The sequence below is a fragment of the Coregonus lavaretus genome, assembly GCF_964263955.1.
Source record: "Coregonus lavaretus genome assembly, chromosome: 8".
NCBI classification, from domain to species: domain Eukaryota; kingdom Metazoa; phylum Chordata; class Actinopteri; order Salmoniformes; family Salmonidae; genus Coregonus; species Coregonus lavaretus.
In genome coordinates, this window is record NC_139995.1 from 10,477,912 (window position 1) to 10,490,649 (window position 12,738).

At 44.8% G+C, this 12,738-nt stretch overlaps 1 protein-coding gene across 1 annotated transcript in view; it reads right to left on the minus strand.

Annotated features, from left to right (window-relative positions):
• Positions 1 to 4,501: 4,501 nt before the first annotated feature.
• Positions 4,502 to 12,738, minus strand: part of LOC311134289 (chemokine-like protein TAFA-2) — a gene marked incomplete at its 5' end in the record, with an annotated part of 90,036 nt that continues 81,799 nt past the window's right edge. The window contains one exon of the mRNA XM_084167922.1: positions 4,502 to 5,340. Coding sequence (XP_084024048.1) covers positions 5,329 to 5,340 — 12 coding nt within the window. The 3' untranslated portion in view covers positions 4,502 to 5,328. The remainder of the gene's footprint in view (positions 5,341 to 12,738) is intronic.

Consider the following 12,738-nt stretch of genomic DNA (forward strand, 5'->3'; position numbering starts at 1 on the left):
GCTGAAGGAGAGGTTCACCACAGTGCCCCTCCTAAAACACCCAGATCCAGCTCGTCCTTTCATCCCGGAGGTGGACGCATCTGAGGAGGGCATGCGTGGGGTACTCTCCCAGCAGCAAGGTATGCCAGAGAAAATGTATCCCTTTTTCTCGAAAAAGCTTACCCCCGTAGAGAGGACCTATGGAGTTGGAGACAGGGAGCTGTTGGCGGTGGTCTTCGCTCTGGAGGAATGGAGACACTGGCTGGAGGGCTCAGTCCATCCATTCCGGATTCTTACTGACCACCGGAATTTGGAGCACATACGGGCAGCGAAACAGATGAACTCTCGTCAAGCCAGGTGGGCCCAATTTGTTACTCGTTTCAGTTTATTCTGTCCTACTGCCCAGGATCCCAGAATGTGAAAGCCTACGCACTCTCCAGGATGCACCATACCGGAGAAAGGAAGGATCTGGGGGGTCCTTTCCTGCCTCCGTCTCTCATCGTGGCACCTGTCATTTGGGATGTGGTCGAAGACATCCGCCTGGTGGCTCAGGAGGACCCAGAGCCTGCCAACGCCCCTCCGGGGTGTGTGTATGTACCCACCAGGGTCCGTGACCGCCTGCTGATCTGGGCGCACACCACCCTTATGGCAGGACACTCCGGTATGACGCGCACACTTCATTCTCTCTCACAAAAATACTGGTGGCCCACCTTGGCTACTGATGTCTCCCGCTAGAAACTAGTTCCTCTCCCAGTGCCTCAGCGACCTTGGTCACACCTGTCCATAGACTGTGTCACCGACCTCCCACGTTCTGACGGCTTCACCACAGTCCTGGTGGCGTAGATCGGTTCTCCAAATCATGCCAGTTTTTGCCACTAACTGGTCTTCCTTCTGCTCTCCAGGTCGCTGAGGTCCTGTTCCAACAGGTCTTCCAGCATTATGGACTTCCGGAGGACATCGTCTTGGACCGTGGCCCCCAATTCACCTCCCGAGTGTGGAAGGCTTTCCTGGAGAAGATCGGGGCCATGGCCAGACTCACTTCCGGGTATCGGCCTCAGTCGAATGGGCAGGTGGAGCGCATGAACCAGGAGCTGGGGAGGTTTCTTCGTTGCCACTCCCAGGACCGGCAGGGTGAGTGGGAGAGGTTTCTTCCCTGGGCAGAATATGCCCAGAACTCCCTTGTTCACTCCTCCATGGGGCTCACTCCCTTCCAGTGCGTCCTGGGGTACCAGCCGGCCCTGGCCCCTTGGACACCCAGCCAGATCGATGCGCCCGCTGTCGACGAGTGGTTCTGCCACCCATGTCCATCCCGAGGTCTGGGACGCCACCCATGTCCATCTCCAGAGGGCCATTCGTCGGCAGAAGGACCAAGCTGACCGCCACCGAAATGAGGCCCCCGTATTCCAGCCTGGTGATTGTGTCTGGCTGTCCACTAAAAACCTCCCTCTCCACCTGCCCTACAAGAAACTGAGCTCCCGGTTTGTGGGGCCGTTTAAGGTCCTCCGGCGGATAAATGAGGTATCGTACAGGCTGCTCCTTCCCCCTCACTACCGTCTCACCCACTTTTCATGTGTCTCTCCTCAGGCCGGTGGTTTCTGGTCCTCTGGTGGATGCCGTCCCCCAGGGTACGCCCCCTCCGCCCCTGGACATTGACGGGAGTCCGGCGTATACGGTGAGGGACCTGCTGGACCGTGGGGGACGGCTCCGTTACCTGGTGGACTGGGAGGGGTATGGTCCTGAGGAGAGGAGCTGGGTTCCGGCTGGGGACGTTCTGGACCCCAACCTAATTCGGGACTTCCACCATCGCCGCCCTGACCGGCCCGCTCCTCGTCCTCGGGGTCGTCCTCCTGGCCGGCGACGTCCTGCGATACTGAGCCACCGGTCTGAGTGCACCACCTCGGCACCACCGGAATGGAAACCCAACGCACCCTAATCACCTCCAGCGCACCTGCACCTCATCATCTCATCACCACCCATTTAGCCCTGGACTGTTCAGTGTTGTGTTGTGTGTGAATGTTAGTGTCTTGTCGTGTACTCACTCTTTGTTGTTATTGGGCTCAGTGTTAAGTAAACCTTTACATTGTTGATTCCTGCGTCTGCGTCCTGCCTCTTCGTATCCTCAGTACTCGTCACACAAAATATTAAATACCCTAATTAAAGGACCGGCCTGATGAGAGTCTCTGGAAACCCCTTTTCTTGTGTTGCATTATGATAAAGGGCTTTTTGGTTTACTTAAATACCAGTAGGTGTACTATAAAAGGCCAAATGAAGTAAGGTAAAATACATTGAGTTTCTCTTTACACTGACTACATTTCTTTTCTTGAGCTATTTTCAGCAACAGATGCTCACACAATTCATTAATCTTCATTAAAAACAATCACTGAAAAAGTAAATAGCAAAATGGCACAAATAACCTATTTAACTTCCAGTGCTATTTTTGTGTAGGTGAATAATTAGGATTATTAAGATTTAATGAGTGTCAGCCTGCAAACAGACAATTGTCTGGCCGTGACGATGGTAGAGTATAAAAATATATTTAGCTTTCACTCTAAAGTGTAGTTATTTAAAAAGGTTATTCTCTCTAGGGGTGTTATTCCTCGCCACTGAACCTTTACTGAGCTATAATCTCTAAATGCACCAACCCACCACTTCCACACCTACAGCTGTTACACAAGTCAATTTACACTTCATCAAATATGTCCCTGATGTATCAGATGGTATGGCATCTCTAATGAATTTGATAAACACAGACATACATTAATTTCCATAAATATGTTCACCAATGCATGCCCAGGAACCATCTGTGAATAACAGATATATGATATACATGTCTCAATTATCCTTATCATTACAGCAGAAGCAGAACCCCACATTATAAGGTTACATATAATAACATTACAGGGTCTGCTGGTGTTAGGTAAGCCATAGGAGCATAAATCAGCACAGCGCCACCTGTGTCCTCCGTATATCTGTGCTTCCTGTCAGCTGCCTGCTTGCCTCTAACCTGTGTTTGGTTTCCACAGGCAGGGGAATGGAGCTGCATGTTGATAAGGATATCAGAAATGATAATGGCAGTATATATCGGTGTGGAAATGGAAGGATGTGCCATTCACCCTTACCCCCTACAGATTATGGCTGTACCACAAACAGTCAGACGGTACAGCAGGCAGGACTGAGGCTAAGGAGGACTAATCCTGCTATATTGCGGCTGGGCTCTCTCTCTCTCTCTCTCTCTCTCTCTCTCTGCCCCATCTGGTTCCACCCCCTGCTCGAGAGTATGAGTCCTGAATTCCATAGCTGGTTTATTTTCTTTAAGCTTTTAATGACGTGCACTAACAACGCTTTTGGGATTTCTCACAGGCGGCTTCCTAACAGGAAATTGCTCAGAAGGTAAAAGTATATTTGTGCAAAAGGGCTTTTGTTTATCAACTTTGGAAGAAGGCAGGGTATTGGGGACTCAAGAAATGCCAGCAATTGTTTTAAGAAACTGACCATTTTAGTTGGTTGCCCTTTTTTTGACAATAAAGGTGTACTAATACCACTGCACTGTGGGTGGCTCAAGCAGCAGGACCAGATTTCTAGTTTACTATTTTACAGCAAACTATCCTTAAAGAAATAAAAAAATGTAATTGCCATGCACATTTCATCATTTAAAAAAAGTGTGCAGAGTACCATTTATAGTCTAATCGTGTCCACTAATTATTTGATGGGTATAGAAATAAAAATACTGGGTTGATGGTATATCAACAGAAAATTATAATTTGGGTCCATCTCTGGATTTTGCATTGTTGAGACCGGAGCTCTTTGATGAACACAACTCTACATTAATTCTGAGTGCTTTTCCCCTTCAATTATTCCACTATTTGCAGGACTGGCTAATTGTAGATTAGTTCCAGTGTGGATCCTTGGAAAATTATATTATGCTAATAGCATTACCCTTGCCTTACACAAGATATGTCCCACAGAGGCTGTCTGGGACTGTGACACCGATGTAAACAGGATTTTTTTGGATTCACCATCTGAATATAAATCATTTAATCTAAGGGAACTAATGCATAATGCTGACCTCTGTGACAGTTCATGGTTTCCCAAAGAATGAAAGGATTTGAGCTTTAGCAGTGGGAGAGGTGCTATGACGTCAGTGCAGTAGGATTGAGTTTCACACACGTCTTTCCTTTCCACGCAGTTCATGGTTTTCCATTCTGACCTCTGTTTTCAAAATGCATCATCAACCCTCATGACAGGGCAATGTAAGAATTACCACTTTTAGTGTTGTTGTTATCAGGCCTCACAGTAAGTTTGGCATACAGTATTGTGCTGATATAGCTCAAACAAGTGCTTGTAATGTGGCGGTTGTATGCACAATTTGGTGTTGAATTTCTTTGATTGTTATTTTGTCTGTACATTATTTGGTTGTCTTGTAAAGGTGACATTGGCGATTTTGTAAAATGAATTGAGTTGTAGAGACATTTGAAACTCTGATACAAAACCAAACCCTTTCTCGATTCAGTGACATTCTTTTGACATAGGTTTATTGAGATAATACTGACACTTTTACTCAATGTTGGTCACCAGGCTTTTAAAAACATATTAAAACAGTTGGAGTTCAGCTTATGTCATTTTAATTGGTTTGTGGAAACCATGGTGCCTTTAATTCAAGCACTGCAACATAGTAGTTAGTACTGTTTTACACTGTGGCATCTCCTTTGATGTCTCAAGTCTTCAAAAGCAGACCTGACAGTCCAACAGAATCACTAAAATCGAACACTTAATACTTTAAAAAAATCCAAAACCTTAAAAAGAAGAGATGTCTGCTTCATAAGGTTAAAAATAAATGGATATGCTTATGATCTAAATCTCGAACACAAACACGTTGTTTTGGAGTCATTAAGCTCTCTGTGGCAAAAAGAGGAAAAATATTTGAAAATGTCATGTCTCATGTTTCGCATTAAGGTTTATCTTTCTTGCATAATCCACAGTTTTTGTTTTTACTGAATAAATACCTTGCAGGTTTGGATTTCCTACTGTAGCAGTTCATTGGAGGAAAAAACATAAACAATAATGTCTAGGAATCGGATCTAATCAGTAGTCCAGTAGTCTGGATAGGTGGTTCTATGGGATCTAATCAGTAGTCCAGTAGTCTGGATAGGTGGTTCTATGGGATCTCCGAGTCAAGTCTCTGCTCTGCATCCATTCAGTGGAATTTCAGTGTTTCCTTTTTTTCCCTTACTGGTCCCTGGTTCCATCCCCAATCCTTCAATACATAGTCTTCACATCCAAGAAGTCCCTGTGGTTTCTGTCAAGGAAGAGATGACTGATGCCAAGTCTTCAGATCCAGGACAGACAGCACTATCGTGTGACCTGTAAACAGGGGAGATAGCAGGGTGTTAGTTAATACTAATGGACAACGCTACAGATTAAACTAGGATTTGGGGCTATTTATGACACATGGCAGTGCGTAAAAACCTCAGTCAAATCTGACCCCGCTGCTGGACTACAAACCCATGATAAGAAGATTGAGTGATTAATTACACAACATGGATGGAGCGTTGTTTATTCCAAAATATCCATCTCTAAGCACTAAGCACCACACCACACTGCCTATTGCTGTGTAAATGTAGGTCTGTCTTATTGTGTAGATCAATCTGTCAAACGTGCTGCATACACCAGGCTGTGTTTGAATCCCCAGCAGTCACGACTATCACTCACCTGTCCTAGGGTGTTTGTGTATGTCGGAAGTGGTACATTAGGTCTGGTAGGTCTTATATAATGAGATGTACTGTACATACAGTAATGGTGTAGATTGATTTCAAAACATGATGCACATGATTCATTTTGACACCCTGCTAGCATAAGTATTTCACTGAATATTAATCCAAAGGGCCCTCACAAAGTACAGCAACTATGACATGTGCCATCTTTGCTGTTATCATGGTCATAATAGGAATGTTGTTAGTTGTCCTCTCTTTGGTGTTTTGCCCTGTAAGTAGAACATGCTAACACATGTAGGGCCCTATTTTAATAAAAAAATTGTTTAAATGTTTGGGGGTCATAAATATTTTAGCTATTTTCACAATCAGAATATAGGCGCAGTAGCTGGCAGTGGCGTGAAAGGGCTGGGTTTTGATGAATTAACAAGTTGTGGGTATGTCGAGGTTCGACCCCTCACTGGCCAATCAGAACGTGCTCCATGGCTAAATATGTGGTTGCTTCAAGTTGTGTATTTACGGTCTTTTATGTATTGCGTTGTCATCAACTCCAATTCGAATGTTAGTCCGTTATAGCCTAGTTTGTTAAATACCCTGCCTCATATTTGCTAAATTGTTTGTTGAACATGTTTGTAGTCCACGTTGTTTTAATTGCATTGCTTCAATCTGGAAATACATTGTTAAACATATGCTATAGCATTCACACTGATATAGGGTCTAGGACTACTGTAAATTTGTCACGGTTTCGGCCGAGGCTGCTCCTCTTCCTTGTTCGGGCGGACTTCGGCGGTCGTCGTCTCCGGAGTACTAGCTGCCACCGTTCGATGTTTCTTGTTCTTTTGGTTTTGTCTGTTCATAACACCTGTCCCTTATTTGTGTCTTGATTGTTCCCCTTATTTAGTTTGTTTGTTTGGGTCAGGTGTTATGCGTGATTGGTTTTGTCAGCCTGCCTCTTCGAGTTTGTTCTCTCGTTGTGTTGTAATTACGAGAGCTCGCACTGTGTGCGCTTTTCCTTGTTTTCTCGCACTGTGTATTTCGTGCGTAATTGTTCGCGCCACCCGGTTGGGTTGGCGACTTATACTTGTGTTTGGACTTAGTAAAGTTCTGTTGACGTCCTCCTGGTTTCCTGCGCCTGATTCCTATCATCCACCTACACCAGTCTGACAAAATTGTAGTTGGGACATGGACATGCCAAACATAGTCAATAAACTAGATTAAATTCACTAGGCTATTGATAAGGCCAAAAAAGACAGTGTATAATTCTAATCAAATTATAATAAAATGAAACAACTTGTTTTAAATAGCCGATGTCTAAATACAGTAACAGGCACCATAATTGCTCACCATTGGCGTATAATACAGACAAGGCCACTTAGACTATGGAGGGTTTTACGCACCTCCCACATTTTCACAGGAGCTGGACAAAGATCACAGTTATACTGCTTCCAAATGTATTGTTTTATAAACATCATGGAACCATTTTACAGATCATATTTGCACTTCTCCGGAAATAGCAGATGAAATTGCATTGCATTCGAGCCATATATATTTCCAATATAAACCAATGGACGGTGAATATTCCTAATAAGTTTGGTTAAAAAAATATATATTTTATATAAACAAAATCAGTTTTTTAAAACAACAACAATATTTCTAAATAGGATCGGGTCAGAAGCATGATATTATAAATCGCATCTCTCATTCCATGAGCATAGGGAAATGTGTGCACACGTAGGCCTAAGGGCTCTTCAGCAGGAGGCTTGGATGTTTGTCCTATCCATTGAAGATAATTGAGTAAATAGCATACAGTAACCCTACAATAGGCCTAGTTATAACAAACATGTAGCCAATCTTCATCAGGGGTGGGTTTGGCCAGGGGGGTAGGCCGTCATTGTAAATAAGAATTTGTTCTTAACTGACTTGCCTAGTTAACTAAAGGTTGAATAAAACAGATTTTTTTAATTTTTTGGGCTTCAACATGGAAATCATCGTCTGCACAGATTGCATTCACATTTCGAAAAATGCACTGTATGTTTGAGCCATGGACAATTGGACATTCACCAAACGTTATAATAAGATTAGTTTACCATCGCCGTTGATATGGCATGTTAGTGACTTTGCCACGTGAAAGGTAAACAAATGAACAGGGAAATAGCCTAGTCTACAAGCGGATTCAGCACCAAGGACAGCGATCGGAATTCCCACGATTTGACGGTTAGGTCCAACAGGTAAAAGTGGAAGATGCAATTTTTTTACCAAATGATAAAGGAAAAACAATAAGCCGTCTATTGTAATAACTTGATGTTCCTAAACATACTTCCTACAGTCACTGACACCTTTCATTCAATGGGCATTGCACATAGGCGTTATGGGTCCACAGAAGCTGCATGGACAAAAATTATATCCAATATAAAGAAAAAACGAGAATGTCTGTTAACTGTTTTGCTGCTCCTGATATTTTAATAAAGCATTGGTTATCGGCTACTGATTAGGATACTGTGAGCCTCCGCTGGCAAAATTGATGCGATAACCAATTGCGTTACCGCTAAAACCAGCTTTTGGTAAGTCTTAAATATCACCAGTAGTGCTGTTTGAAATTGGCACATTGGTGCATGTTTTTAAGGACACACTTTAAATATTTCCACCCTCCCACCTCAGCACAAGCGAGCTGATATAAGACAGGTAAATTACCAACCCTGGCGTTAGAGCTGGAAAATGCCAGTGTGCCAGTTTTTACATGACGAAATTGCAAACTAACGTGTGTTTGACACTAGCGCAGCCTTAACAGCAGCCGAAACTAGAGCTCCTAGTATAAATAATTATAAGTGGGGCTTGTTATCAGAGAGTGGCACAAGCATGCATAGGTGTACCTATTTGTGTCTGGGCACCTATTAGTGTCATTCAATTAGCTAGTGGCAGGGGCTCCATGGTCTTGTCCTGGAAAGCGGCACAGAGTCAGGTGACATGAGGTGTCAGTGCCACACAGCACACTGTTCCAAGGTATGCCTCATCCCAGTCGGCCCATGGAGGGTCTCACTCTCTAACAGACTTCACAGACAAACATCTAACATCTAAAAATACATTGGCCTGTCATTTTCTGTTCCCGGGCACTGAAACAGGGAACAGAAGATTCGCCCCTCACTGTTTCAGGAGGCACAGTTTAATCTTCACATGGCAGTGACACTCGTCAGGATGCTGGTTGTGTGTATGTGCGTGTGGAGAGGAGTGACTGTGTGGTTTGGTTCCATTCCAGGAAGTCTTCAAACAGAAGAGGCTCAATGCATACAAGCCAGCAGGTTATCCAGTCTCACCATTAGCTACACCAAAGATTGGCAAAGCATGTCTCCTACAGTATAAAGCTACTAGAAGCATTAAATGCCAACAAAGTGGATAAGTCCTGACTTACAACCCATAACGAGTAACCAGACCCATAAGACAACAAAAGGTGTTACATATTCTACGTCAATTGTTATATTTCTATACTGCTACATATTGGAATTCTAGTTATATCCATGCAATATGTGATCAGATATGAACACCTTGAGAATCATATAATGAAATGAAAAACAATTTGCATGCTAGTTATGTGAGAGCAGTTTTGGGTGCTGATGTGAGGGTTTTGTGGAGGAGACCTGGGTTATCAGTGGGCGAACACACAAATGGAAAGAAAAACAAAAGGAGGTTTTGATGCTTAAGCTGTGTAGGCCTATAAAGGGATAAAAGACCACACTTGACTAGGCAGGCTCAAACTAACCCGATTCAAAGCTTCACGGACAAACAAACAAATGCTTACCACTGATTAAAAAAATATGATAAATTCACCACTGATTCACCACTTATTGGACTTTCTGCCGGAATCACTGGACCCTAGCGCCGGATCATCGCAACCAGCTAGCTAGCTGCAACCTGTTGTTGGCTGATTACCATTGCCCTATAGCAAGCACCAGTTAGCCTTGAGCTAGCCTCAGGTCCATCTCCCGGCTATCTACCTCTCTGTCAACCGGATGGGACCTCCTAGTGTTGACACTGAGCCCCGCCGATCCAACACGACTGGTCTGCCGACGAAATATCCTGATGTGGTTTCAACAGGCTTCCCGTTGCGACGACCACGAAGATCCATCTGCCAGCCCCGGCCCGCTAGCACACGCAAACTACAACTGTGCTCCCTGCTAGCTGTGCTGAAGCACCGATTTGAACTGCTTTCGGACTCACATATTGCTGTTCACTGGACCTTATGATCACTCAGCTGCACAGCTGATGCCTGCTGGACTGTTCCTTTACACGGTACCCTGTCCTGTTTATTCTGTTTAGCCTTAGCCCAAACGTTATCGCTATTTCCAGTTATTGTCTTAGCTCTCTCTAATAACACCTGTTACTGCTTTATGCCTCTCTCCCATGTCAATTATGCCTTGCCTATTGCTGATTGGGTTAGTTCTTATTATACAATTTCACTGTAGAACCCCTAGTCCCTCTCAAACTGCCTCAAATAGTTCCTTTGTTCCACCCCCCATACACGCCGAGACCGGCTCAATCGGCTCAATCGGTGCCTCCAGTGACGCTATCTCTTTCATTGTTACCCAACGCTTAGGGTTACCTGAACTGTACTCATATCCTTCCATATCCTTTTCTGTACATAATGCCCTGAATCTTTCCTACAACGCCCGGAGAACTGCCCCCTTTATTCTATGTACCCCACGCACTAGAAGACCAGTTCTTAAAGCCTTTAGTCGTATCCTTATTCTAGTCCTCCTCTGTTCCTCTGGTGATGTAGAGGCTAACCCAGGCCCTGCAGCCCCCAGTATCACTCCTACTCCCCAGGAGCTATCATTTGTTGACTTCTGTAACCGTAAAAGTCTTGGTTTTCTGCACATAAATATCAGAAGCCTACTTCCTAAGTTTGAGTTATTCACTGCGTTAGCACACTCCGCCAACCCTGATGTTCTAGCAGTGTCTGAATCCTGGTGTCACGCCCTGGCTCTGGGGACACTTGTATGTTGAGCCAGGGTGTGCATTTCGTTTGTTTATTTAGTATGTGTATTTCTATGTTGGCCTGAGTGGCTCCCAATCAGAGGCAACGAGTGTCAGCTGTCGTTGGTTGTCTCTGATTGGGAGCCATATTTAAACTGTCTGTTTCCCATTTGTGTTTGTGGGATCTTGTTTCAAGTCTGTTTATGTTAGACCGTGAACTGTCACGTATCGTTTGTTGTTTTGATCGTGTCTCTAATTAAAGAGTATGTTTGCCTGCAACGCTGCGCCTTGGTCCTCCTCTTTGGTAGACGATCGTGACACCTGGCTTAGGAAGGCCACCAAAAATACCAAAACCCCAACTATAACATTTTCCATCTAGATAGAACTGCCAAAGGGGGTGGAGTTGCAATCTACTGTAGAGATCTATCAGCTCTATCATACTATCCAGGTCTGTGCCCAAACAGTTTGAGCTTCTACTTCTAAAAATCCACCTTTCCAGAAATAAATCTCTCACTGTTGCCGCTTGCTACAGACCCCCCTCAGCCCCCAGCTGTGCCCTGGACACCATATGTGAATTGATTGCCCCCCATCTATCCTCAGAGTTCGTACTGCTTGGTGACCTTAATTGGGATATGCTTAACACCCCGGCCATCCTACAATCTAAACTAGATGCCCTCAATCTCACACAAATTATCAACGAACCTACCAGGTACAACCCTAAATCCGTAAACATGGGTACCCTCATAGATATCATCCTGACTAACTTAGCCTCTAAATACACCTCCGCTGTCTTCAACCAGGATCTCAGCGATCACTGCCTTATTGCCTGCGTCCGTAATGGGTCCACGGTCAAACGACCACCCCGATATGCAACTTTTCAGGGAAGTTAGGAACCAATATACACAAGCAGTTAGGAAAGCAAAGGCTAACTTTTTCAAACAGAAATTTGCATCCTGTAGCACTATCTCCAAAAAATTTTGGGACACTGTAAAGTCCATGGAAAATAAGAGCACTTCCTCCCAGCTGCCCACTGCACTGAGGCTAGGAAACACTATCACCACCGATAAATCTACAATAATCGAGAATTTCAACAAGCATTTTGCTACGGCTGGCCATGCTTTCCACCTGGCTACCACTACCGTGGCCACCAGCTCTGCACCCTCCGCTGCAACTTGCCCATGCCCCCCCCCCGCTTCTCCTTCACACAAATCCAGACAGCTGATGTTCTGAAAGAGCTGCAAAATCTGGACCCCTACAAATCATCTGGGCTAGACAATCTGGACCCTTTCTTTCTAAAACTAGCCGCCGAAATTGTCGCAACCCCTATTACTAGCCTGTTCAACCTCTCTTTCGTAACGTCTGAGATCCCCAGAGATTGGAAAGCTGCCGCGGTCATCCCCCTCTTCAAAGGGGGTGACACTCTAGATCCAAACTGTTACAGACCCATATCCATCCTGCCCTGCCTTTCAAACGTTTTTGAAAGCCAAGTCAACAAACAGATCACCGACCATTTCGAATCCCACCGTACCTTCTCCGCTATGCAATCCGGTTTCCGAGCTGGTAATGGGTGCACTTCAGCCACGCTCAAGGTCCTAAACGATATTATAACCGCGATCGATAATAGACAGTACTGTGCAGCCGTTTTCATTGACCTCGCCAAGGCTTTCGACTCTGTCAACCACCGCATTCTTATTGGCAGACTAAATAGCCTTGGTTTCTCAAATGACTGCCTCGCCTGGTTCACCAACTACTTCTCAGATAGAGTTCAATGTGTCAAATCGGAGGGCCTGTTGTCTGGACCTATGGCAGTCTCTATGGGGGTGCCACAGGGTTCAATTCTTGGGCCGACTCTTTTCTCTGTGTATATCAATGACGTCGCTATTGCTGCTGGTGACTCTCAGATCCACCTCTACGCAGACGACACCATTTTGTATACATCTGGCCCTTCATTGGACACTGTGTTAACAAACCTCCAAACGAGCTTCAATGCCATACAGCACTCCTTCAGTAGCCTCCAACTGCTCTTAAACACTAGTAAAACTAAATGCATGCTCTTCAACCGAACGCTGCTTGCACCCGCCCA